This window comes from Cynocephalus volans, chromosome 1 (genome assembly GCF_027409185.1).
Source record: "Cynocephalus volans isolate mCynVol1 chromosome 1, mCynVol1.pri, whole genome shotgun sequence".
NCBI classification, from domain to species: Eukaryota; Metazoa; Chordata; class Mammalia; order Dermoptera; family Cynocephalidae; genus Cynocephalus; species Cynocephalus volans.
In genome coordinates, this window is record NC_084460.1 from 44,640,754 (window position 1) to 44,668,703 (window position 27,950).

The 27,950-nt window shown below is 43.7% G+C and overlaps 1 protein-coding gene across 2 annotated transcripts; it reads left to right on the forward strand.

Annotated features, from left to right (window-relative positions):
- The first annotated feature begins 368 nt into the window (after positions 1-368).
- Positions 369-27,926, forward strand: RNF114 (ring finger protein 114). Of its 2 annotated transcripts, XM_063098368.1 has the most exons (6): positions 369-524; positions 4,340-4,490; positions 6,742-6,848; positions 7,392-7,506; positions 9,848-9,955; positions 11,256-13,143. In XM_063098368.1, exons 1-6 carry the CDS (start codon positions 385-387, stop codon positions 11,319-11,321), a joined length of 687 nt encoding a protein of 228 aa, XP_062954438.1. In that variant the 5' UTR covers positions 369-384; the 3' UTR covers positions 11,322-13,143. The 2 variants fall into 2 exon arrangements, with proteins under 2 accessions (XP_062954438.1, XP_062954433.1); XM_063098363.1 differs by lacking the exons at positions 9,848-9,955; positions 11,256-13,143 and adding an exon at positions 26,946-27,926.
- The last annotated feature ends 24 nt before the right edge of the window (positions 27,927-27,950 follow it).

The window sequence follows — 27,950 nt, forward strand, 5'->3', positions numbered from 1 at the left end:
TCGTATTTATTTGTATAGTTCCCTTGCATAAATAAGTGTGATTGATTTTCTATTTGCAGCTCAGGATTGATATCAAATCTCCCTTTAAAATTCGTTGAAGTTTAAAGAAAAAGCAAATCGATTCGAAGAGAAGGATTGAGTAACAGAGCAGGTGGTACTGAAATAACCATTTAAATTTGGGAAACAGTGGCCCACGCCACAAAGCCAGCCTCTGGATTTCTCTTCCACATTTTCCAGATTTCCCTCGGTCTCTCCCGCGCGTCAGAGAGGCCAGGAGGCGTGGCTCACCCACGAGCCCCGCCCCCACCCGCCCGTACGGCCCACAAGCCCCGCCCCTTCAGGCTCCTTCTCGGCCGCGGTCGCGCGGCCCTCAGCGGCAGCAAGATGGCGGCGCAACAGCGGGGCCGTGAGGGTGGTGTGCAGCTGGCAGGGCCCGCGGCGGAGGCCGACCCGCTAGGTCGCTTCACGTGTCCCGTGTGCTTAGAGGTGTACGAGAAGCCGGTGCGGGTGCCTTGCGGACACATGTAAGCGACGAGCCCGGGCCTGGTCGGGGACGCCTGACTGGGATGGGAATGGAGCCTAGGAGCAAGGCCCCGACGAGGAGGATCTTGGGGCGGGAGCGAGAGGACCGGCCTGGAGGGCTCCTCCTGGGGTGCTGAAGGCCTGTGGAAGTTGGTGGGGCTCCCTTCTCTCTCGCCGCTCTGCTACAGTCCGTTGAGCGCCTGCGTGTTGTGGGCGGCCTGTCAGGCACTTCCCCACACGTGATAGTGAAGGCGCACCTGGCTGGGGGTTAGCTAGGGTCTAAAGTTCATCCTTGGAGAGCCAGAATTTGCCTTGAGTAGTCTGTATGTTGCTCCTAAAGTATAGTATGTTTGGCGTCATGTGTCCAGCTCTGCCAAGTAAGTCTCACGTGCACTAAAGTTGGAGAAACACTGAACTAGACTATAAAAGAATAAAAGGGAAGTCTTTATGTAGATCTGGCCAGTATGCCCTTAAGTGTGACAGGGGGTAGGGGTTGGCATATAGGAATTGTTAGGATTCCTGCTTACTTGGTTATGAGGTTTTCTTCCATTTTTAACTAAGCCTTCACGGCCTGAATACTGTTAACAGACTGGTTACAGTGTTTAAAGCAGCTGTGTGTGAAAATGTCCGGTACACATTGCTTAACTCTTCCCAAGTGTACTGCAAGTGTCTGTTTTGCTAGCCCAGAGAACAGTGCTTGGCACCTGGCAGGGTTTCCCCAGCAACACTGGGTGCTTTTTGCTTCTTCAAGCTCTTTGCGGCTTTGGCCAGTTCCTCTTTGCAGTTCAGTTAGCCTGGAACTTTTCTTGCCCCAGCCATACCTCCCCCACCACTACCCCCAAATCCTTCTGAGGCTTCAAATCTTAGTTTAAGTTACCTCCGTGATCACTATCCCCATTTAAATTACCTCCCCCACTTCTCTCTTGGTGCTTCCTCACTTCTTCTTCCTTGAACAAAGCAAAACTTAGGGATCTTGAGGGCAGTGACCATACCTTTTTTTGCTTCTCACTGTGTCCCCAGTGCAGTGTCTGAGCATCCATATTTCAATCTTACGGTCAACTGACTGGAATATTTGTATGTGCCACATTCTTGGGGTATAATAATGAGGTGATTCTGCCCACAGAGTTTACAGTCCAGTGAATTGATAAGTACTAGTGAATGTTCAAACTGTTGTGAAAATTCATTGTGCAATGGGCGGATATTACAGGGATCACACCTGTATGTGGGTCAGGGGGATGATCAGGTAATGGATGAATAAACTAAGAAATTAATGATGGAAGCAAGCTTTTTGAGAGTTGAAGTGGGGTCTGCGTGGCTTTTTCACTCAATCCGGTTATCCTTGGATCAGGTTTAATTTTGGATTAATTCAGTGCATTTCATTTACCATTAACGTTTGTGAAAAGTCTTGCCCCAGCATGGTTTACCAATTGAAGAACAGCAAAATTTAAGGTATCCTTGAGCCAAGTGAACATTTCCTAAGTCAATGGACAAGAAGCATTTGGGGATTCAAAACTTGGCTCTTTCCTATACTTACCATACTAGCTCCATGTGTTCAGCAGTTCAGTGCTGATTGAAGACCCAATGGAAATACCTCTGTGGGCAGCAAAAGTCTTCCTTAGCTCCATCTGAGTGCTTTCTGCTGTGCCTAGTTGATTTTTAACTTTTGTACTTGAGCATCACTGTAGCTTTGGCTGGGCATTAGATTTTTATAAAATTATTGTTTCAGGCCCTAAGTACACCCTTCTCCAGCTAGTGGAATACAGCTGTAGACGGGCAGAGAGAAGGGAGTTTCAACATAGCACTGTAACAAAAAGGGTGGAGCATCCAGAAGGCTGAACTAGAAAAAGACCCAGAAGTATTAAATAGAAACTAAAAGCCAGCCCAAGATATATGAACCATTTGAGAGCATGCTTGTTGTTTGGGCATGACTCGGGCACAAAATAGCTCAGGAACATTTGATAGATGGAGCTGACCCTTAGTATGTGCTTGAGGGGAATACTTTGAGCTCCTTTTATATACATGCTGGGTTTGGTTTCATTAAACTCTCTGGGACCCTCTGTGTTCTCTTGGGTTAATGGGTTAATCTTGTGGTCTGTCTTTGTGAAGAGGCAATACAGCAAGTAATGGCCACGAGCCCTGCCGTCCTCTCCTACCTCCTGGCTTGCCCTTCTGCTCTTGTCTACCACATCACAGCCTCAATGTCCCTTCTGCCTTCTGAACACTCCTTTGCTTTTAGTGTCATCTCTGTGTGGACTTCTTTGTGTCCAGGTGTGTGGCTGTCCTTACAATTGGATCTCAGCTCAAATGTCACTTCCTCAAAGAAGGTTGTTTTTTTGTTTTGTTTGTTTTGTGTATGTATGTATGTTTGTGTGTGGCTGGCTGATATGGGGATCTGAACCCTTGACCTTGGTGTATGAGAAGCTTTCTTTGACCACCTCAGCTGATCTCCTTGCCTCGTTTTATTTCCTTGGTATACTTAATCTCTATCTGAAATTAACATTTGTCTTTTCCTCCACTCTAGAATATAAGCTTCATGAGGATAGGGCTACACTTTGTCTAGTTTCCACTCTGCCCTTAATGGTGAATGAATAGGCTCCCCACCTCCCAACCTAGTCTGGAATTTTGCCTAGCAGCATTAACATATCTAGCTTAATCACAAAGAGGAGGGAAATTCTTTGAGACAGTAAAAAATTGTCAAGAAGATTGCTTTTGATTATATACCCTGAGTTCTTCCTAGTAGATTTTGTTATCCTGCCTTAAATCTGTCAGGGTGCAAGCACACTGGGCTACTTGCTTGCCTTATTATCCATTCTTTCTGTGTACCTGATTTCAGCATCACCACCTGCCTAGGCTTCAGGGTAGAAACTCAGTCATCTTTGATTTTCCTTTTTTTTCTTCATTCAGGAGGTTACCAAGTCGTATTGATTCTGCCTATGAATCATTTCCTGAATTCATTCTCTATTGCCTAAGTCATGCCCTCACAGTCCTTTGCCATCTGTTTGGTTTCTACTTTGTCTCTTATCTCTCCTTACCTTAAGACAACAACAAAACCCTGTTGTCCATGATAGCACCGGAGTTATTTTTCTGAAACTTGGATTTGGTCTTGTTGATAACTTGATTTAAACTCTTTTCCCTGCTGCTTATGAGGAATAGTCTGTTAGATTATTTCCTCAGCTGTATCATGAATTTTAAGCCTTAAGGGCCTGCCAGCTGAACTTCCCTGCCCACTTTCTCCCCTTTTTTGAAGCCAGCTGAACTCTTACAGCTGATCATGGATGCTACCTCGAAGTCTTACCAGTCTTGTCCTGCTCAGGTCACAGCTAGTTGTTCTTCCTTTGTGATCACATAGTGCTTTGCCTTCACCTCTAATGATAGCAGTTCCTGTTAGTTGTGTATTTCATATGTGCTAGGCACTGTACTAAAGGTCTGCTATACATATTGCATCCTCTCAGCAATTCTAAAGGTAGGTATTATACCTTCATTTCACAGAGGAGAAAACTGAGGTTCAGAAAACCCCACCAAGATCCCTCAGTGCCGCCTGCCGCTAAGGTTGGAAGCCTCTGCCATAACACCTTTCGCCATGTATCATGGTAGTTTGCATTTGTTTCTGTTGCTGGACCTGTGTGTACTTCACAGCCTCCATCCCCCACCCCCTGCCCCAGTTTTTCTGGCCTAGAAGGACTTGGTATTTGACTTGGGAGTTGGGAGCCAGTTGTTTTTAATGCATTATCCATTGATGTCTTTTTAAAAGTTGATCCATATTTGTCGTCTTGTCTCCACGATGCATGACGGAGGTTCTCTGTATGTCTTGTTCTAGCTTTTGCTCTGCATGCCTGCAGGAATGTCTGAAGCCGAAGAAACCTGTCTGTGGGGTGTGTCGCAGCCCTCTGGCACCTGGCGTCCGAGCCGTGGAGCTCGAGCGGCAGATCGAGAGCACAGAGACTTCTTGCCATGGCTGCCATAAGAATGTATGTGGAAGTAACATAGAGTCACTGTCTTTCTGTGATGAGATGGGTAAAGGTAGAGCGGTTGCCTCATCATTTGTGAAGTTAGAGCATGACTAGGTGACTGATGTCATGTGTGCATGCTAGGTATCTGTGGTGATGGCTGGGCTGTTTCATTTTCATAACCTTACTGAGTTGTTTCTTTTTTTGAGAGTTGGTTTAGAATGTCATATATTTTAGTTTTGAAAGCCATAGAAAGCAGTAATCCTAGTTTTTTCCTATAAAAGACCCATTTTTAAAAAAGTATTATATGTAATTTTAATTAGAATATAATGGCAATGATATTTCATAATTTTTTAAAATATAAAATGAAGTCAGTACTCAAAACAGTTATCTGTTGCAGTGAGTTTGAGGGGAAATTTCATAGTTTTTGTCATTAGAGATATAAAATTTAATGTTTCAACTTTTTATCACTTCACAGGGAGGAATCATGGTGTAAAAGTCAATACGAAATCGTATCATTATAATAGCAATATCTAACATTAGAAATGCATCAATGCTCTTTTGTATAATCATATTACATTCAAGTATATTTTCACATTTGTTATAACTGCTACTGGAAAAGATAAATACTGTTGTCTTATTTTCTAAGAGAAGAACATAGCCTTATTAGTTGTAAAATCATTACAATTTTGTTAATTCCAGACAGTACAAAAATGTAAAATAACATAGGTTGTTCTTCACTCCAGAGATTACCGCTTCAAAAGTCGTTCAGTTTATTTTATTTTTATTTAAAAGATGACTGGTAAGGGGATCTTAACCCTTGACTTGGTGGTTTTAGCCCCACGCTCTCCCAAGTGAGCTAACTGGCCATCCCTATATAGGGATCTGAACCCGTGGCCTTGGTGTTATCAGCACCACACTCTCCCAAGTGAGCCACGGGCCAGCCCAAAAGTGGTTCAATTTAGAAGGCTGCCTAACGTTTTCTACCCTTTGAAAAATACAGATGTAGAATTGGGGTTTTTTTTGTTTTTGTTTTGTTTTGTTTTGTTTTTTAAAGATGACCGGTAAGGGGATCTTAACCCTTGACTTGGTGTTGTCAGCACCATGCTCTCCCAAGTGAGCTAACCTATATAGGGATCCGAACCCGTGGCCTTGGTGTTATCAGCACCGCACTCTCCCGAGTGAGCCACTGGCCGGCCCTGATGTAGAGTTTTTACCAACACAGATGTAGGAGTTTTTACAAAAATGGGATACCATAATATATATTCCTTCAACTTTTTCTCACTTTCGAAAATTCTTTTTCGGTTAATGACTTACTGGATAGCCTTGCATGTCAGTTTCATTATTTTTAACACCTCAGTATGGATAACCATAGTATGGTTATATTTTATTATCTCCTTCCTTTCAGAGTGATTTGGTGTTAAGGATGCACAGTGGGGCTATTTCCCAGTCCTTTTAATTGGGGGCTCCTCAGTTGGCAGCTTCAGTTTAGACCCTCAAGATACTGAAATAAAATTTCCCATTACCTTCATCTTTTTTTATGCATGCTTGGTGGAATTTTTTTGTTTTTCTATATGCTTTAGATTTTTCTCCATTTTAAAGATTAGTGATTGTACTGTGGGCATACCTCTAAGAATGTTTTTCTTCACTTTACCTCCCCTCTTTCTTCATTCTTTACACTTTTTCTTTCTTTTTAGAACACTTGTCATGAGATACTCTTCTCTGGGTTTTCTTCTCTCTTTCCATCTTACTATTGTACACCGTAGACTTTATATGAAAGGTAGAATTTGAATTTCAGTTTTTTTAAGATCATTTATCACAATCTAGTGATTAATACTTTGACCAGGGTTACTAGACTTTATCCCTTTTACTTAAACGATCATTTTTCTCAGCTGCGTATAATAGAATGTGGTTCTTGGCTTGCTGTCAGGAGACTAGTTTAAATGCTACTGTAGAAAACTTTTAAAATGTCACTGGATTTGGCATGTGTCTGTGTGCAGAGAGCATATCATGAATAAAGCAAACCTCTAGGAGAGTTATTTTAGAGTGGAAGCAGTTGTCCTGATTTGGTTGAGTAAAACATCAGCCTTGGTATTAATGGAAAATCTTTAATAGACAGGATTTTAGTCCCATCTGCATAGTCAGGAGTCTGGTGAGATTGTTTGCCAGGGTGATGTAGGTCTAGTTTTCATCTTGCCCGTGCTTAGGGACTAATGTTTGGCCTGGTACAAGGTCCTCACTAACTAGTGGGCTCTGATTCTTCCTGTTCAAGTTCTTCCTGTCCAAGATCCGGGCCCATGTGGCTACCTGTTCCAAATACCAGAATTACATCATGGAAGGTGTGAAGGCCACCACTAAGGATGCGTCCCTTCAGCCAAGGTAAATGACTCAATCACCCCCTTAAGTGGAGATCATCCTTTGCTACAGAGACATTGGACACTTTGCATGCTCAAGTTTGGGAAAGTAAATGTATAGTTGTTATGCTGGCTAAAGCTGATACACGCATTTTTTTGGGGGGGTGGGGTATGCAGGGGAGGACTCTGTTCATTTTATTTTTATTTATTTATTTTTTTTTAAAGATGACCGGTAAGGGGATCTTAACCCTTGACTTGGTGTTGTCAGCACCACGCTCAGCCAGTGAGCGAACCGGCCATCCGTATATGGGATCCGAACCCGGGGCCTTGGTGTTATCAGCACCGCACTCTCCCGAGTGAGCCACGGGCCGGCCCTGACTCTGTTCATTTTATATGTTAGCTGTGCTATTAAATTATTTTCACAACACTTGACCTGATTCTGAAATGATCAGAATCCTTGTCATAATACATTTTGTGAACTTTGCTATTTTTTGTAGCGTACAGTGATTGAAGTTGCGTGGAAAGGTACTCTAAGAAGTTTTTTTCCCCCTTGCTTTTCATCTTCCAGGAATGTCCCAAACCGTTATACCTTTCCTTGTCCTTACTGTCCTGAGAAGAACTTTGACCAGGAAGGACTTGTGGAACACTGCAAATTATCCCATAGCATGGATACCAAACCTGTGGTAAGAGTTACTTTTTTTTTTTTTAACTTTATTATGGGAGAAAAGTCAAACTTACAGAAAAATTACAGGAGTAGTATAATGAACTGTGTACCTTCCACCTAGATTCACAGATTATTAACACTTCACCATATTTGCTTAACCATTCTGTACATATACATATTTTTTGCTGAGCATTTGGGAATAAGTTACAGATACCATAACCTTTTGCCCCCTAAATACTTCAGCATATATCTCCCAAGAACAAGAACGTTTTCTTACAAAATCACATTTTTTGTGTGTATAGTTAGTTAATTTAGGAGATTTAACATTGTTACAATCTAATATCTAATGTGAAATCCATGTTTAAATTTTAACAGTTGTATTGTACTTCATAGCGATTTCCTCTTCCCTACAAGTAGAAGGCAGGGATGGTAGGTAAGTGCTGTTTCCTCTGGGTGCCACATTAAGGGTTATGTGATGTCTGGTGGTCCTGTTGTTGGTAACATTAACTTGGATCCTTTGGTGTCCACCAAGTTTCTCCTCCGTAAAGCTGCCATTTTCCTTTTGTGAGTAGCTTCTTCATAGTTGTGGGAAAAGATAAATCCTCTTGAAATTACTTGCAAAGGGCTTACCAGTCCTTTACCATTTTATTTAAATATCACAGACTGGCATATATTTTCTTTAAAAAGCTTGAATTTTGTCCATCTCAGCAGTGCGTTACCTTTTTCCTTCTTAATGTGATTGACAGACTAGGTCTTCCTATGTAGTTAAGTGTGTATACTTCCTCTATAGTTTTGTTTTAGTTTTGCATTTATCGCATACTGCTACTCTTGAACTATATACCCAGTTGTATGGGCAGTCTTAAGCGCCATTGCTGTAAAAGATGGTACACAGACTTCAGAATTTGCGTGGGGTTTTGTAAGGGTACTAGAGCAGCTATCAGTGCTAATCTTCTTAGGCCTGATAGCATTCTTTATTTCTCTACCATAAATCTTAAGATATAACTAGCCTGTTTGAGACATATCTTTGCCTATATTTATGTATGTTTATAAGATTAAGTTTTAGATATGGATTAATTTGATCAAAGGTTACCTGCACTCATAACTTTGATAGATATTGCTAAACTACCCTGCAGTTTCTGGTACTGCGGACTAATTTTTTTCTCTTTTCCCTTCCTTTGGCTGCCTGAAATCCTTCTGATTATTTTGTCTCTGTAAAAGTCTTCTCTTCCTTTAGCTCTTGACCCTCTGTTTTGTCACCTCTCCCTCTACAGCTCCTTGGCTTTTGATGTTGCAGCCCTTCCCTTTGGAAGCCGTCACCTTCTCAGTCTCTGGTTCTGACCTGTGTTCTAGCTCCACAGCTACAGCTGCCTGCCTACCTCTTCCACTCAGAGTTTTCTACCATTCCAGATTTATCTCTTGCCATACCCCTTTGTCACTGTCCTCTTTGCAGTTGGGTAGACTTCCATCTCTGAGCCAGAGCACTTATGCACATCCCACCACCCCCCACACGAATTTTCCATTCTGGCTAGTCTGACCATTTGCCTATAATACTGCTGCCTCCTGGCCTTTTCTCCACGCTACTGCCCCATCTTCTGGAGCACCCTTCATGTTCTCTTTGCCTTTCCAAATACCTCTCTGTCTTCAAAGTCCAAATCAACCTTTTGTACGAGGGTACTTCATAAAGTTTGCGGAAAGATTTATATTATCTTTTCATTTTTCCAGGAGCTTTTTTTTTTTTCCCTCAAAAAGATGACCAGTAAGGGGATCTTAACCCTTGACTTGGTGTTGTCAGCACCACGCTCAGCCAGCGAGCTAACCGGCCATCCCTATATGGGATCCGAACCCGGGGCCTTGGTGTTCTCAACACTGCAATCTCCCGAGTGAGCCACGGGCGGGCCCTTTCCATGAGCTTTTTGAAGTACCCTCATACGAGGACTTTTTTCTTGATTCCCTCTCCTCTGAGCATTTCCTTTGTTGGTATGTATATAAGGCTGTTTTATTTCCTTGGAACATTGCTCATCTGATTATTGATTTTCCTTGTGCTTTTGGGTCATCTGATGTGCTGGGTTGGAAGGCCATATTCTAGGTCCCCCACTGGGCTGACCCACTTCCCTAACTACAATAGGGAATCGGAAAAGGTAGTATCATGGCTTGAGCCTTTACCCACTCCCATGTGTCATTGGACTTGAGTAGACTTGCAGTGTTTCCTGGGATGCTGATGTGCACAGGAAGGAGTGACCAAGCCCTGGACTGGTGTGTCCAGAAAGCTGTCCTGAAAGAAAGGAGGCCAGACGCAGGCCACAGAGAGCTGATGTCATCTCGGACATCAGGCGTCTAAGACTTTGCTTCTTTGTTGAAAGGTTTGTCCAATATGTGCCTCAATGCCCTGGGGAGACCCCAGCTACCGCAGCGCCAACTTTATAGAGCACATCCAGCGCCGGCACCAGTTTTCTTATGACACTTTTGTGGTGAGTTTGGAGCCCAGGCTCCGATCGCTCCCCGTGGGATTAGCACAACTCCCTCCCTTTTCTCAAAAGGGGAACAGGGGGCCCCATTGTTGAGCTTTGTCACTGATGTGATGGGCTCCCAGTCTCTAGAATAGCAGTTGGGCAGTTTCTATTTGTGGGCCAGGCTGGTGGCCAGAGTATTATAGAACTTAGTTTCAACCTCAGATGCCTATGGGGACCAGGCAAATAACAGAAATGGTCCTTATAAGGATTTATAGGCTGGACAGGGCCTGACCTGTGTCATGGTGCCATCAACTCCAGCTGACTGTCATCGTATGGAAATACAGGTACAGTATTGCCAATCTCTGCTGCCTCCCCTGGCTCCCAAAGCAGGAAATGCAGAATTTCATATGAAGTATCATGCATATTAATTATTTTAAAAAATAATTCAGGTGTGAAGCCTTCTAGTTCTGCAAAAATAATGATAATCATAAATAAAAAATAAAAATACTTCAGGTCAAACAGAACACATCCACCAGCCAAATATAGCCATTGAGTATGTATTCTTTCCCTAGAGCTGGATGGTTTTGAAGGAAGGGGCACATGTCATCCCGGCATCATAGTGATAGATAAATTTGGCCAACTCCTTGAAGTAAACCTTTTATTTACATATATGTGTTAAGTTATTTTAGAGTAGCATTAAGTATTTAATGGCTGTGTTTCAGGATCTGAGAAGGAAAGCTTGTTCCTAAGTTGTCAAAAAGAGTATTCTCAGTCTGACAGTTTCTGAAACTCAGACTTCATGATAACTATCCTTTTTGTTAATGCTATAAAGATGAATGCTATACCTAAAAATGCCCAAGGAGATCATTTGGCCTCATTAAATTAGACTTGTTTCACTACAGTTTCTGCTGTACCTTATGGCCCTAAAAACACCTGCCCTGGGCACTGCACCAGTCTCTTGGGAACGACACTTCAGCTGAATACATTTGTGCATTTGTTTGCCCACTGTCCTAACAAACTAAAGGAAATGTGTTGAGCAGTTGGCCTGTGCCAGGCCCCATTCATATGCTATCTCGGCCTCACAATCCCCATTTGAGGGAGGCATCATTATTTTAATTTAAGGATGAGGCAGCAGAGGCAGAGATACTAAGTAATTTACCCAGAGTTACATAGCTAGCGTTGCAAATGATGGAACTGGGATCTGGTTCCTGGCAGCCCTCCGCAGGTCCCACTGCTAGGCTGTCTTGCTTCTCCTACTGAAAGTGCTTCTTTGCAGCTGTGAACAGTTGCTGAGGCTACGTGTCTGTTTTGCCCTTAGGATTATGATGTCGATGAAGAGGACATGATGAATCAGGTGTTGCAGCGCTCCATCATTGATCAGTGAGCAGAGTCTGTGCCATCCATCTCATTTTCCAGAGCTTCCAGTATGTGTTAAACGTGAAACCTTTGACTCCTACACCTTAACTGTACAACAGACCTGGAAATGAGCCATGGCTTTGGGACAGGGTCACTTCTGACAGGGGAAACGGAAACAGGTCCCTAGGTCAGAGCTCTCCTTTCCTTTTGGTTCTTGCCAAAGCTGTCTTCCTATACTGTTAACCTTGTTTGTTACATGGTCTAGTCTTTATTGGCCCCAGCTTCTTCCTGGAGCTTCTGCCTCCTCTTCTGGAAGAGAACTCAGCTTCTCCACCTCCACCTGTTCTTGTTTCACACTCGTTCCTCCCATTCAGTGTTCATCTCTCAGGTCCTCTGAGCCAGTCAGGACCTTTTCTGGGTCATGAATAGCACAATCAAACAAGCATCTCCTTTCCTTGTCCTTGAGGTATGTGAACTCTGGCAGCAGTGCATCTGACCAGTGCTGAAGCTCCTGCGGTGCTGCAGCGCTGCTTGTCAGTGGTTCATTGGCAGCAGCTGCCAGAAGCTGGAGTTGCCATCCCAGGAAACATTTCAAAAGTCCTCTTGGGTGAATGTTCTGGGTTTAGCATGATTTGATGCCGTAAGTTTAGATTAGTGATATTTTCCTTTTACTCCTGCACACCCTTAGAGTTAACTGGTTCAGTCTTAAATGCCTGCATGGTGCCTTTTTAGAATAAGGTATAACCATCTATTTTTAGTGGAAATATTTCTAGGTTAGGAAAGTTAAAATCCATTTATCCACAGGTGGGGAGGAGGGTCAGCCAAGAGAGGTAGGAGGGCCATAGATTTTTGGTTATGAGTTTCAGATGAGTGGGTCATGTTTACCTCTGTTTGGAAGCCTGCTTACATTTTTGTCCTGGAAGCACGAAAAAGAGTCTCAAATAAGAAGGAAGGGTTTGGATGCTGCAATGGATACTAGTACTTTTATCTTCTAGATGGTAACTTAGATTAAACTGAACATTGTTTTTATGTCCCACATGGTTTCCTTATGACACTGGTTTCAACATGTAAGTCTGTGTTTGAAAACCTGCATTCTAAAATGCAGAGTAAGGAAGGCTATAGGAAATCCAGGATCACACCCTGTTGTCTCTTCTGACAAGACACACTGTTCATAAGGCACAGTAGATCTGATGAGTAGTAGTTAATAAAAGCTGTCTACTGGAGACTTGCTTTAGCTCAAGAAGCTTGAAGTTCAACATTTCACAAAGGTTAATAAATATAAGGCTAAGAGCTGTCAGCCTGATCTGTAGGAGCAAAACTTCTGATTGACCAAAAGGTATATGGATTTAGGTTTGCCCTTTCATGTTACACATCCTTAGTCTGAATATGGAAATTGTTTTCTGGTCAGTGGCTGAGGTTGCAAGTGACACTGGGCTTTCTGCCTTTATGTTGCTGCTGTGGGCCTCTCTTTGCCTGCCAGTAAAGAGCTGCAGATACCTAGTAACCAGTGAAGATGGGCCCATTTGGGGCAAAATAATTTTTCCTAATGTGCTATTACTTGGGAGGACCCAAATGTTAAGGTCAGCTGCTTCACTGTAATTTCTGGAAGAAGTTCACTCCACCCTCCCTGAATTGAGGTCATCTCAGTAGAAGTTTGGAGGGAAGTTTGACAAAACCTTTTGAGGGGACTGATGAGAGCATGTCCATTTCACTGGTGGTACCAAGAAACTTCTTTCCTTGTATTAAGTGCACTTCATGTATTTCTAATAATATGACTTTCCAGAAAGTGAAATTTGTTATGTTCTGGCTTTTAAAAGGTGAAATATAAATAAATTTCATAATTTATCCAACTGGTAAGCTGTAATGCCTGTTTTCATTAAACACAATTTGCTGAAGTCTGATCCTGGGGAGCTTCCAGAAGATTGTTACTCTAACAGGGAAGTTCTTGTCTGTCACTGAGTCCAATCTGGCTTCTAATCACAGCTCTGATACTTCACCAGCTGGGCCTCTCTGGGCCTGTCTTTTCTAGAAAATGAACACAACCCCCACTTCTCACAGTTGGAAGGCTCTGGGGAGGCGAGGAGTTAACAGTGCTCCACAGAACAAGGCTTTAGACACGGAGCTTTAGCTACATTCAGATGACTGAGTAGCAGTGCCAAGACGTTGTAATGAAGGGGGTCTGCAAGTTAAAATTTCAGTCCTGCACTCTGCCACTAGCTCTGGGACATCTGACGAATACTTCTTTCTGAAACTGTCTCCCTACTATTAAGTGGGGATAATAGTATCTGCCTCTTAAGGATGTTAGGATTCAAGGAGCAATGCATGCAGAACCCTGGCAGGGTGCTGCATTGTGGGTACTCCCTGTGGGATCTGGCTGCTGTGCTTGTCTCCTGGGCTGTTTCATTCTGATCCCAATCCCACAGGAACCTTAAAACTTAAGGCCAAAACTGAGCTCAGCATCTCTACTCTTCACCCATGCCCCTCCCTCTTCTGTACAAGAGCACTTCAAAAAGTTCATGAAAAGATTCTTCCAATTCTATTTTTCCATTAACTTTTTGAAATACCCTCATATTATTTCATCTTGCAGTGGACTGTGGCAGTAACTACCCAAACCAGAAATCTGGGAGTCCTCTTATTCCCCTACATCCATGGGGGTTCCTTTGACCAAAGTATTAGTTGAGTCCCTGACACTAGTTAAAAGTCAGTTGCAATTTGTGCTCCTGTCCCTTTGAGGTCTAACATTATCCATTGGAAATGAGATCCCTTGTCATACCAAAGCAGGTCAAGTGACATTTGAACTGAGACTTAAATGAAACAAGGACAAGCCCAGTGACCATGAAGAGGAGAGCATTCCCCACAGAGGGAACCAAGTTCAAAGGCTCTAAGGAGCATGTGTGTTACACTCTAGGCACTGCAGTGAGGGGCAGGCTGGGAAGGCTGTGGTGGAGAGGATGAGTCAGTGCGGGTGTGCGTGGAAGGCAGGTCGGAGAGGGTCTTGTAGGGCAGTGAGTGGCAGAGCTTGGGTTTTTCTTTGGTTGAGTTGGGACCATTGGAGGGTTCTATGTAACATGATCCTGCTTAGTTTCAATAGTACCCTGGCTGCCTGTGTAGAAGGGGCTACAGCAGGGAAAAAGTGGGAGCAAAGACTGGGGGTGGCTGCTGCAGGAATCAGGCAACGGATGATGGTGGGTTGGAACTGTGTGGCAGTAGTGGGGTTGTTGAAGTGGTCCAATCTGGTCAGGTATGTTTCGAAGGTGAGGTGTGAAAGCAAGAGTGACTGCAAGGTTTGGGGCCTGAAAGACTGGGTGAATGGAGGTGTCTTTCTGAGTTGGGAAAGACTCCAAGAAGAGTTTGGGGAATCATGTTTATGAATTGGTACTTTGTACTTAGGATAAGGCTTCAAGTTCTAGCATCATGCACAGATACAGAAAGTGTCAACTCAAGCTACTTAGGGAAATTGAATAGGATATGCCTAGAATGCTTAATGCCTAGAGTTAAATAACTACAAGTAACTGATAACATCAGTTACTCTGTCAACAACGAATGTAAATCAAGCTCTGTTGAAATGTGTGAGTAGACAAAAGCAATATTTCTAAATCTGTTTTATTATTTTTTTTATTTTTATTTTTTTTAAGATGACCGGTAAGGGGATCTCAACCCCTGACTTGGTGTTGTGAGCACCACGCTCAGCCAGTGAGTGAACCGGCCATCCGTATATGGGATCCGAACCCGGGGCCTTGGTGTTCTCAGCACCACACTTTCCCGAGTGAGCCACGGGCCAGCCCCTAAATCTGTTTTAAATATACAATTTAAGTACACATTTGACTATTTCATCTGCACTGGTAAAAGTGCTTACAATTTGGCCAGAAAACTTCTTTTTTAATTACTTTATTGGAAAAATGGCTGATTTTCTTATATTTAGGTATATATGGTATTTACTAAGCAGTTATTATGCACTGGCACTGTGCTAGACACTGGGGATTCACACATTAATCAAAATATAATTATGAACTGGAAAGTATTCATGGTAAGGGGTTAATAAATGGTAGCTATTTAATAAACAGTAAATTATCTCTTCCTCCATAAAAAAATTGGAAACCAGTAGTTCAAAGGCTTACAGTAGCATCTGGACCTTTTCTCCTTTCTCCACTTGTGCCTTCTCCTTCTCTCTCCTGTGACCTCAGTGTCTCTTGCTATTACTCTTCCCAAACAACATCGGAACATGATTAGGTTTCCTCTACCCTCTAACCACTGGCCTGTATTTCTCCTCATTCACAGCCAAACATCTTGAGCTGGTTGGCCTCACTCACTGCCTCAATTTCCCTTATTTCCCAATTTCACTCTTCAAACAACTCTGACCTGTCGTTTGCACCCCACCCCCAGCACTGAAACTGAACTTGTCACCAAAGACATGTCCCTAAACCCAGTAGGTATCAGTCCTTGTCTAGCTTCATCTTCGATGCTTTTACTGCTCTTAATCCCTTCCCTCCTTTTAGCAACAATTGCTTCTGCTGTGAACCCATTCTGGTTTCTCTTCCTACTTCTCTGCCATGTTCCTTTCCCATTTCCTTGCAGCCTGCTCCTCCTGGTTCCCTTCTCTTAGCTGTTGGAATTCCTCAGGGCTCTGCACTTTCCACTTACCCTACACCCTCACCCTGGGTAGACTCAACCAGTCACCACTCTGCACTTCGTTTTCATTACTATCCATACATCAGTGTACCTAGACCAACAGTTCTAGCGAGGGAACTCTGGAGCTCCAGGCTCCTAGAACCGTCTTCCTCATAGACCTGTCCAGCTGTATGACTTAAAGGCATCTTAATTTCTGCATGGCTCAAACTAAACTCATTCTCTACCTCTTACTACCCCATGCCACATGCTAGGGTTCTCTTTCCCTGCAGATGACCCTCATCCTTCCAGTTGCTCAAGAATTAACCCAAACACCATCGTTAGCTCATTTGTCCACCCCAAGACCCCATGTGATTTTATCTCCTGAATAACACATTTGTGTTTTCTCACCATCCCACTGCCTCCAGCATCTTAAAAGCCACCACGATCTCATCTGAATTATTGCTACAACTTTCCATTTGGCTTCTCTCCATTGCTGTCTGGCTGATACCCCATCTGTCCTCCAGCAAGCAGCCAGAGATCCCAACGTGATCATATCCTTTAAAACCCTTCAGCAGCTTCAATTACCCTCAAAGTCTCAACACCTCACATGGCTCTCGAGCCCCTGTGTGCTCTGCCCATTGCCTACCTCCAGCCCCAGCTCCTGACACCATGTCTGCACTCTGTGCTCTAACCATACAGGCCTTTCTGCACCTCAGAGGGGTCATGTTCCCCACTTCGGGGTCTACACTTATGCCCTTCCCTCTGGAATATTTGGTGCCCCCACCCCTGCCTTTGCCTCCCAATTGCAGTTTGGATGTCTAGCTCAGAATTTCATGTATGTGTCTCTGTAGAAACCTCTAGTACTAAAAACAAAACAAGAAAAATAAAAGTGAAGAAACATAATATTAATCAGGACATATGGCATTTGTTAAACCCTGATTTATAAATCAGGTGTAAGTTCCTCGAAGTCAGGATTCATGGCTGTTTACCTCTTGTAACCCCATCGTTCAGCATTGGGGTTGCCAAATAAAACAAGAGGACTCCTATTTAAATGTGAATTTCAAACAATGGATTATTTTTTAGTATAAATATGTCCTAAATATTGCATGGAAGTGTAATTTGCCGAAGCCAGGAAGTGAATGCCAGGAATGTTCATTATAAGAACGTGTTTATTTGAAATTCACAGTTAACTGAGCCTCCTGTATTTTATTAGTTAGGTCTGGCAATCCTACTCAATGTACGTTAGCAGAATAAATGTTCTGAACTATGTGCCAGGCAACTCACACCTTCTTAAATTATTTGTGTATCAGTTGGTTAGAGTGCAGTGTTACAACACCAAGGTCAAAGGGTTCGGATCCCCCAGACCGGCCAGCCATCAAAAGCAAAACAAGTTATTTGTGCGATTATTTGTTTTAATGGCTGTTTCACAAATAAAGAGTTACACTCTTGAGGGCAATGACTGTGTCTGTCTTGTGCACCACTGGCCTCCATACTTGGCCCTGGAGTAGTCTCAGTAAATATTCCTGAAACTGAAATAGAACTAAAAGGGGAGCCTTTTCCAATGATTTCTTCCTTTCTAAGGCCACTCCATCCCGAATGAGAGTCCAGTGCAGCAGTAAGTAGAGCCTGAAGGGGGCAGTGTCTCCCCGAGGTTCTGGTGTCCCACTGTCCATCACCGTAGGGAGTTGGGTCATCAAACCAGAAGCACCGGAAGCCGGATCTTAGAAGGCAGAAGGGTCAAGACTCAGATGGGCAGGCCAAGATGGTTGCTGCCAGGTGGGCACCTACCTGTCCAGGGCTTTGATGGCCCTTGACATCTTTTTGCCTTTATCCCTCTCTTGTTATCCCCTGGCGTCCCTCAGTGTCTCCTGGGTACCATGAATACAGGAATGATGACAATGATGATAATTATTTTTATCCTTGGTTCCTGACAATAATTTTGGTTTAATCCTCCCTCCTTTAGCCCCTGAAAGATGATCAAAACCAGGCAAATTATTCTAGAAAAGTCAATCTCATTGAATCCTCTTAGCCCTGCAAGAGGATGTACTAATAGCATTCCATTTTTCAGATAAGGGACTGGAGGCCCCAAAGTGAACGACTTGGTCTTACAATGCAGAGGCGTGATTTAGACACATAGTGTCCAGCACAGACTGCGTGGAGTCTCCTATTCCTAGCATCCTCATTCACTAGCTGCTTGACCTTGGGCAAGTTATTCTAATCTCTTTGTGCCTTGGTTTCTTCCTTAGTAAAATCGGGCTAATAAAAAGTGTCTTCCTCATAGAGTTGTGGGAACCTAGTGAGATAATTCATGCAAAGCATTAGAACAGAGCTTGGCACAAAATAAGTGCTTAATAAATGTAAGATACCAATGTCACTACTGTTGTCTCATCCATTCCTGAGACCTCTCAGTGCCTGGCACCACCCAAGTAGGCTAGCTGTGAATGTTTGATGACTAAATGCTACTGTTAAGTGAGGTGTTTCCCAAACTTGGCCCAAGGAGATGAATCACCTGGGAGGCACTTGCTACAGAATCAATTCTCAGTCCCCTCCCTTGGAGATTCTGATTGATGGTAACTGGGAATCTGTGTCTTTTTAAAAGAGTTTCAGGTAAAACGCATCCTTAGGCTAATTTAGGGAGTCCTTGCGTAATATAAGACGGGCTAGTGTTACAACAAATGTATTGTAGCTGGGGTGGGGCAATGACTCTATTGACTGTTAGAATCAGGTAGACAAGCTCAGTCCTTATTGGTTGCAAGAATTTAAAGTACTGGGGCCGGCCTGTGGCTCACTTGGGAGAGTGTGGTGCTGATAACACCAAGGCCACGGGTTCGGATCCTATATAGGGATGGCCGGTTAGCTCACTGGCTGAGCGTGGTTCTGACAACACCAAGCCAAGGGTTAAGATCCCCTTACCGGTCATCTTTAAAAAAAAAAAAAAGTAGTGATTACCTTTTCTGATCATGAAAACAATCTAGCCTATTTACATGGTCTCAGATGTTCTCCCAACAAATTATTTACAAAGGAAAAATTAGTAACATTGCAGTGTAGAAATCTAGCAGACACCATTTTAACCTAATGATCAAAGTTAGTATCACACATAATGAGACAAAGTATGCATGACTTGATGGGACACAATAAAGACAGCACTGTGTCTGTGGTTTCTGTGCCAAAAAACACAACCTGAGTCTAGTCATAAGGAAACATCAGGCAAATCAAATTGAAGGGAATTCTACAAAACAGCCCAAATTCTTCCAAAATGTCAAGAATAGATTAAAGGAGACTGAAGAGGCATGACAACTAACTGCAGTGCTGCAATGTCCTGAATGGGATCCTTGATGGGGCGGGGGTTGCTGTAAAGGATGTTATTGGGCCAATTGAATATGGATTGTGGAATAAGTAACAGTATTTTATCAATGTTAGATTTCCCGATTTTGATAATTATGTCATGGTTACATAACAGAATGTCCTTGTCCCTTGCAGATATACAGAGAATAGTATAGGGGTAAAGAGGCCTGACAAACTCCAATTTATTCTCAGATGGATCAGAAAAAAATAGTGTATGTATATATAAATAAATAAATACACACAAACACACAGATAGAATATGATAAAGCAAATATGCACAGTGTTAAAAATTATAATGCTTTTTTAAAAAAAATTTTGACGGCTGGCTGGTACAGGGATCAAAGAACCTTAGACCTTGGTGTTATCAGCACTACACTCTAACCAACTGAGCTAACCAACCAGATGATGCTCCTTGGTTTTTTTAAAAAATGACAGAGAAGAAAAATATAAAACAAAAAGTGGAAGCCTCTTCTCCCACCCTCTGCAGACAACCAAGAGGACCATTTCAGTCAATAGTGGAATTCTCACATGATCTTGCATCACCATATTTTTGGTTGAAACTTTAAATGGGTGAATGCTTTACTTCCTGTCTATAATCTGAGTTTTTCACTCCCTCTGTAACATCCATCAACATCTGTCCATGTTAATGTGGTGTTATTTTTAATGGCTGCATGATGCTTTCTGGAAAAGATGGATCATACTTTATTTATCAGTGGGTGTTTAGGTTATTTCCAGTTTGACTATTATAGACAGTGCTAGAGTGAGCATCCTTACAGGTACATCTTTGCCAACTTTTCTGATTGTTTTATATGCAGAGCTGCTAGGTCAAAAGAAAGGCTGAGAGAGACAGAGGCAGGCAGAGAGTCCCAAGGAAAGACAGTGAGACACCCAGAGAGACAAAAGGTGGGAAAGAGAGATGGAGAGAGACAAGGAGAAAGAGCAAGGTCAGGAGAGACTGAGACTGGGAGAGAGAAGGGGAGCTCCTCTGCATGGAGACTGAGAAGAAACTTGTCTGAGTCATGGGGTCCCCAACAGCTTGGCCACAGGATCCAGGCAGGAAAGTGACTAAGCGACCTTTAGGAACACACCCTACAGATAAAATTGCAGAGGAGGTCAGAGTCTTTTGTGCAAGGATTTTCATGGGGCTATTGTCTCTGGAAAGCAAAAGATGAGAAACAACCTAATTGCCCATCAATAGGGGACTGGTTATAGATTGTGCTGTAAATGCTTATAGGACCCAATCTCCAAGTAGAGCTGCCAGATTTACCAAATAAAACCACAGGAGGCCCAGTTAAATTTGAATTTTAGATAAAGTATAATAAGTATGTCTTATGCAGTCTTATACTAAAAACTTATTTGTTGTTCATCTGAAATTCAAATTTAATTGGGCACCTGCATTTTATCTGGCAACCTTATCTCCGAGATAAGTGACCTCATCTGAGGTCAGGATAAGGGTTACTCTTTGTGAGGGTGTGGTATGTACCTGCATGGAGGCTTCTGAGGTGACTGTCAAGATTCTAGCTCCTGACCTGGGTGTGGTTACAGTGGATATGAAGGGACTTATCCAGGGTAACACAACCAGCAATGGCAGGGCTAGGCTCCACCCCAGGCTTTGTGCTCTGCCGTAATTTGTGTATATGTGGTAAAAGTGTTAATGTATTCAATAAAAATAGGAAAAGCAGACCAAAATTTTCTAAACTCCATTTGAACACTTCCGGTTTTTAAAAAATACTGGCAGACTCACAAACTCTAAGGGGCCTGGGGCTCTCAACACTTTCACTTCCTGGAACACTCAGCTGCCCCTGGGCTTTTTAATCATTATCACGATCACCAGTCACTGCCACCTGAAATGACTTCTCATCCTCCTTCTATCATCTGCTTTTCTGTCATCTGCTTGTGACCTCAACCTGGAATCACTCTGCATCCCACTCGCTGAGTGAACTGCATCAGACATGCCTTGAGTGCCACTGGACTGCTCCAAACAGCATGGCTGCTGAATTTCTTGTTACCTGTCTTCTTCCCTTGACTGTGAGCTACATGGCTGCAGGGACCTTGTCTGTGCCTGGCTGGTTTATCACAGTATCCTAGCCCATTTGGTCGAGTACACTCCATTGCTTGCTGGCTGTAACCTTGGGTATGTTAGTTCATCACCTACCTTTCTGAGCCTTAAGTTTCCTCATCTGTAAAATGGGGTTAATAAGGCTGGCTGGTTAGCTCAGTTGGTTAGAGCATGGTCAAGGGTTCAGATCCCCGTACTGACCAGCCTCCAAAAAACAAATAAAAAACGAAGACGGGGCTGATAATCTTGCCCTACCACTCAGGGCTTCTTGTGGGGATCAAATGGGCCAGTGTGACAGAGATGGGAAAGGGAAATGACAATAGCATCTCTGAGATGATGTTTGAACTGAGGCCAGCTCTGCGGAAGGCTGTTCCAGACAGACAGAACAGCAACGGGAAAGGCTCTGCGATGAGAAAGAACCTGTGTGAACGAGGAGTAGAAAGAGGGCCAGTGAGACTGGAGCGGAGAGTGGAAGGAGGTGAGCTCCAGGGTATGGGCGTCTTCTAGGCCATGAGCAGGGTTTGCATTTTGAGTCCGAAATTAAAAGCTAACTTTGACTTAAGAAAATAGCTCACTCTCACTTTCCCCTCCTTGCTGAAAGGTGCAAAGGTCTGGAGGTGTGAGAAGTTGGTGCAGTGGGGGAGAGGAAGACCCTGGGGGACTTTTCCTGGAGGCAGATACAGCCTTCTGCCAGGAAGACGGAGATAACAGGGCTCCTTGATCCAGTCTGAAGGGTGAGGCTGCAAAGGCTGAGATAGCATGTGAGATCTTCTGAGAGATAGAGTGCCCTATGAGCCCCTGACTCCACCCACCTGACTGTGTGGAGATTATCTGGGGAAGGTGCACTCTGCACCTTAGTGAGATCCCATGGCCTGTCTCAGGCCTTGAGCTCCAGGGGAGTGGCCTTCCCAGGTGTGAGGCTGGGCTGGGGCAGAAATGTCATGCAGGTGCAGAGAGGCCTGGCTTCTGGGCCACACTCAGAGCACACATCCACCCTCGAGACCCTGGACAACTTCCTTTTTCCAGTATTACCACCTCATCCCAGTTTGCAACAGACTGTCTCAGAAACTACTCAGTATTGAGTAAACCAGGACAGGTGGTCACCCTACTTATTACTCCACTGGGCAGAGTAAGAAAGAGGGTCTCAGGGGCCATCAGGATATGCCTCGTTTTTGTGATTGGGTTTTTTTCATGAAAAAGTACTTTATTTGAAATGGTAACATGTACATCTGAAATAAAACATTCATACTCTTCAAAAAAAGTTTGTAGAAAAAGCAGCCTTCTTTCTACCCCTGTCCCATTCCCCTCCTCAGAAGCAATCCGATTCTTGGGTCTCTTTCAGAGAAGCTTAGGCCTACATCGTAGATATTACCTTATTTATTTACTTCTGCACAAAAAGCAGCCTATTAGCTATGCTGTTCACCTGATTTTTTCATTTAAAATATATCAGTTCATCTATGTTCATATATATTCATTTCATTCAGCTAATGTTTATTGAGCCCCTACTCTAAACCAGGTCCTGTTCTAGGTGCTAATGTCACAGCAGTGGACAGGATAGACATAGTTCCCGCCTGTGTGGATCTGTCTGGAGCAGAGAGAGAATGTTTAGGTTTTGTGGGCCCAAATAGCAAGGATATTATGGAGATACTTATATAACAAGAGAAAACAAATTTTTACAAATTTTTTGACAAAACAATAATATTTGAGTACAATTTTTAAAAATTTGTTTATTTTGTTGTTGGCTGGCCTTATGGGGGATTCCAGCCCTTGACCTTGGTGTTGTTACAAGGCAGTGCTCTAACCAACTGAGCTAACTGGCTAGCCCTTAATTTTTTTTAACATTTACTTGTACATATTTGTGGGGGACAGTATGTTGTTACAATACATATATACTTTTTAATACAGGTCTACTAATGAGAAGCATGGGACTAACATGCAAGGGTTAAGTTAATATTTCACTTTTAATTGGGGTTCTAAGTTAGTGTTACCTATCAAATCAATTGCAAATGTTCATCCTAAAAGCCATTCTTAGCTAGAGGGCCATACGAAAATAAACCTCAGGTAAAAAAATTTTTTAAAAAGAACAAACAAAAAAACAAACCTCAAGTGAGATTTGGTCTGAAGGCTATAGTTTGCCAACTTCTGGTCTAAAGGGCAATCAACAAAATAACTAAAAGATATTGTATTAGTCCATTTTTGTTGTTTATAACAAAATACCTAAAACTGGGTGATTTATAGAGAAAAATGACATTTATTGCTTACAGTTTCTGAGGCTGAGAAGTCCAAAGTCCATCTGGTGGTGGTGACAGTGACCCAGGGGTCTCACATTGCCAAATGGTGGAAGCAGAGAGAGCAAGAGAGACATATTCTCTTCTTTTAAATCCCTCAGAACCACGCCTTGATCACCATTTTTAATCCATTCACTATAGCATGTTCCTATGATCTAATCACCTCTTCAAGACTCCATCTTTCAATTACCATAATAGGATTTCCCACCCTCTTAACAGTCACAGTGTGGGCTAAGTTTCTAATACATAGAACTTGGGGGACATAATTCAAGCTCCAGTGAGTTTTGGGAGGACATAATTCAATTCACTACAGATAAACTATGTCAGAGTGTGAGCATGTGGAGAAAGATCAAGCAGGGAGGGGGGTAAGGAGTGCCAGAGGGGAGGGGAGAGGAAGGACGAGATGGTGGCCAGGGAGTCTCCACTGAGTAGATGAGGGGGTGAGCCTTGTGACCATTTGGGAGAAGAACATTCCAGAGAAAAGGAGCATCAGAGGCAGAGTTCTGATATGAGGCTGGAGAATGCGTGATGTGGTCCGTTGTGGCTGGAGCTTCGAGGGTGAAAGGAAGCGTCGGGGGCAGGAGGCAGCTCAGAGGGGCCACAAAGGGCCAGATCCTGTGGGCCGTGGTGACGTCTTTGGCTTTTCCTATGAGAGAGATGGGAGTGGGAAGGGTTTGTGTACACACAGAAGGGCTTCATCATTTTAACAGCTCTACAAGATTCCATTGATTGGATAGTTATATACTTAACAAGTCCTCTGTGATGGACAACTTTTGCTACCCAATTAAAAATTAACGCTATTAATACTTGCAAACGATTGAAAAAAAATAATCAAAACATGGTAAAGAATCTCCCTCCCATCCCTGCTGGTAGCTACCAGCTTCCCTCCTCAGAGACAGCCACATTACCAGTTCCTTGTGTGTCTTTCCAGAGGTGGTTAATATGTCCCTAAGAAATACCTATATATTTCTTTTTTTATATGCAAAAGATAGCATATTGTGCATGCCATTTAGCACCTTGCTTTCTAGCACTTTTTTTTTTTTTTTTTTCCCAAAAGATGACCGGTAAGGGGATCTTAACCCTTGACTTGGTGTTGGCAGCACCACGCTCAGCCAGTGAGCGAACCGGCCATCCGTATATGGGATCCAAATCCGGGGCCTTGGTGTTATCAGCACCGCACTCTCCCGAGTGAGCCACGGGCCGGCCCAGCACTTAATATCTTGATATGATTCCATATCCATTACTTCTAGAGCTTTCTCCTTTTTGTTAGATGGGTAATATGACTGCACCGTAATGTATTGACTGGTCCCCATGTGGGCCTTGGCCCTCATGCAGGAACACTGAATACCACTTTGGGATGCTCTAGAGACACCTGAAGGGTGAGCCTCCTACATGGAACTTGGCATGCCACAGGTACTCGGTGAATGTGGATGAAAAAGGCTTGTACATGTTATTTTGGAGCCCCCAGCTCTGGGCCCTTCCCAACAGACTTAGACCCTGACCCAGAAATTTCCCTTGTAAGCAATTTGTATCCTGGGATGGTGAATTTGATTCCTTCACAGAGGGTCTTTTGGGCAAGGCTCAAAACTGAATCACTGTTTTCAGGCAAGTGTGAGACTTTGGAAGAGGTTTTGTTTTTTGAATCAAGGATGAGGGTGGAAGTTGAGCCTTGATTCAATCATTGAACAATCTCTACCTCCCAGTCAAGATTAACTCTCCAACTCCCGATTGATCCATTCACTGATTAATGATCTAATCAACAAAGGGCCAGTTAGCCTAGTAAACAAAGAACTCTTAGAAATTAAGAAGTTCAGGGCCAGCCCCATGGCTCACTTGGGAGAGTGAGGTGCTGATAACACCAAGGCCACAGGTTTGGATCCCTATATAGGGATGGTTGGTTAGCTCACTGGCTGAGCCTGGTGCTGACAACATCAAGCCAAGGGTTAGGATCCCCTTACCAGTCATCTTTTTAGAAAAAAAAAAAAAAGAAAAAGAAGTTCTAGGGCTGGCCCATGGCTCACTTGGGAGAATGTGGTGCTGATAACACCAAGGCCACAGGTTCGGATCCCTATATAGAGATGGCCGGTTAGCTCACTGGCTGAGTGTGGTGCTGACAACACCAAGTCAAGGGTTAAGATCTCCTTACCGGTCATCTTAGAAAAAAAAAAAAAGAAATTAAGAAGTTCAGGGGGCTGGCTGTTGGTTTAGTTGGGTAGAGCAAAGCCATATAACACCGAGGTCATGGGTTCAGATACCTGTACCAGCTAGCCACCCCCCAAAAAGATATTAAGAAGTTCAGGGCTGGTTGGTTCTCAGTTGGTTAGAGCATGGTGTTGTAACACCAAGGTCAAGGGTTCAGATCCTCTTACTGGCCAGCTACCAAAAAAAAAAAAAAAAAAAGTTTCATCAACTGGTGATGAAAGGACATAAAGGAATAGTTCAGAACACAGAAACAGAGGTGGCTCTAGAGCATGTGAAAAGCACTCCACCCCACTCATGTGAAATGTGAGTTGCAACGAGAAGATCCCACTTGGCCTTATCAGTTGGTCAAAAATAAAAATGTTAGACAAAGTCCTGTGTTGGCCAAATTTTGAAAAGTAGCCCTCAACTCCCTGCTGGTGGGAGTATAATTTAGTTTAACCTTGTTAGAGGACATTTGGACAAATGTATCAACATTTTATATATCAGACCATTTAACTTGGAGTGCAAAGATGTGCATTCATTGAAATTGCCACATTATTTGTAGTAGCAAAAAAACTGTAATCTAAAGAGGAATAAGAGAAAAAAAAATTGTAATCTAATCTAAATGCCCATCGTGAGTTCCCTTTTGGATAAATCGTGTGATTATGGGATAATCCATACAATGAAAAAGTCTGCAGCCCTGCAAAAGATTAAGGAAGCTGGGTGTATGATTTTCAAAACACTGAATATTGTTTTAGCAAGGAATAGGCTAGTGTGGAGGTTCCCACTTGTGGTACATAAAGGGGTGTACATATTAATATACACATACATATATATCTCCTTGTCTATACAAAGGACATTTCTGGTATGTCAGACAAGACACTGGCAAAAAGAATTGCCTTTGGGGAGGAAAGTGGAGGGCCGGGATTGAGGGAGACTGGGAGACTTTCTTCTTCTGTTGGTTGATTGCAAATCACATTTTTTAGTTATTGGTTTTACTTGTAGTGAGGGATAGACACCTGTAGAAACTGCAGGCGTCTTTCGTTCCCTGTACCAGCCAGCTGCAAAAAAAAAAAAAAAAAAAAAGAAAATGCAGGTATCTGTTCAAATTTATCTTACTTCCAGAAGCCCTCCCTGGTCACATTAGATATTCCCAAATTGCTTTCCACAGCAGTTCCATTTTTCACCCTTATGGAAGAAGGCGTGCGCGCCCAGCATCCCGCGACGGTCGCACAGGGGCATCTTGGCCAGCAGAGGGCGCCAAAGAACCGCGCCCCGGGACGTGGGGAAAGACCCCCTCCGGCAGGGAAGGAGGGCCTGTCCAGGCCGGTCCACTGCAGAAGTCGCCCATTTCCGGGAGAACCTGACACCACAACATCAAAATTGTCACCTCTCTGTCCCCTGCAATGCGGCCCGCGCCTTCTCCCGGGCCCGGGGCCGCACCTCCGGGAGCTGGTCCGCGGCCCTGGGGCCTTGTCCGCGGCCCTGGGGCCTTGTCCGCAGCCTCCTCCCACCTCGTGGTCACCGCATCGCCTCCAGGCGGGAGGGAGGAACCGGAGGGCGGACCCCGAGGTGGGGGGCGGGGGATAATTCAATCAGACCTGAGCCCAGATCCGAGAAAGGCCCCTTCACCTGTTTATCCCCTGCCTGGCGCACGTGCCCGACCGATTGGAGGAAAATGGAAAGTCCGAGGCCCAGCCAGTGGTGCTGGGAGCCTTAGATGCCTGGAGACTCCCCATCCCGGCATCTCCAGGAGACAGGAGCCACCCACTCTTTACAGTTGAGGAAACTGAGGCTCAGAGAGGCTAGGTAACTGGCCTAGGGTGACCGAGCTGGGACGAGGTGGAGCCGGGAACCAGTCATTCAACAAGTACTGACTGAATCCCCACTACGAGCCTTGAAGAAAACAGAATAGGGTGATAGGATAGAAAGTGGGTCCTGTGGGTGGGGTGGGGCCCTACTTCGGCTGGGGTGATCAGAGAAGGCTCCCTTGACTTCAATTTTTTTTGTGTTAAATGTATTATTCATACCTCAAAGTATGAATAATGTACTTTGTACAGTTTAAACACAATATTACCAGGATTCTGGAAGCTCGGTGTCTGGCCTCTCCTTACCTCCTCCTTCCCGGGCTAACCACTCTTCAGAATTTTGTACTGAACATTTCCTTGCTTTTCTT

What these genes read in the sequence shown, in the direction of transcription:
- RNF114 (XM_063098363.1), top strand. Translation starts at nt 385, where the DNA reads ATGGCGGCGCAACAGCGGGGCCGTGAGGGTGGTGTGCAGCTGGCAGGG. An exon ending in CGGGTGCCTTGCGGACACAT is followed by an intron (nt 525 to 4,339) that starts GTAAGCGACGAG and finishes GTCTTGTTCTAG; the next exon opens with CTTTTGCTCTGCATGCCTGC. An exon ending in GCCATGGCTGCCATAAGAAT is followed by an intron (nt 4,491 to 6,741) that starts GTATGTGGAAGT and finishes TTCCTGTTCAAG; the next exon opens with TTCTTCCTGTCCAAGATCCG.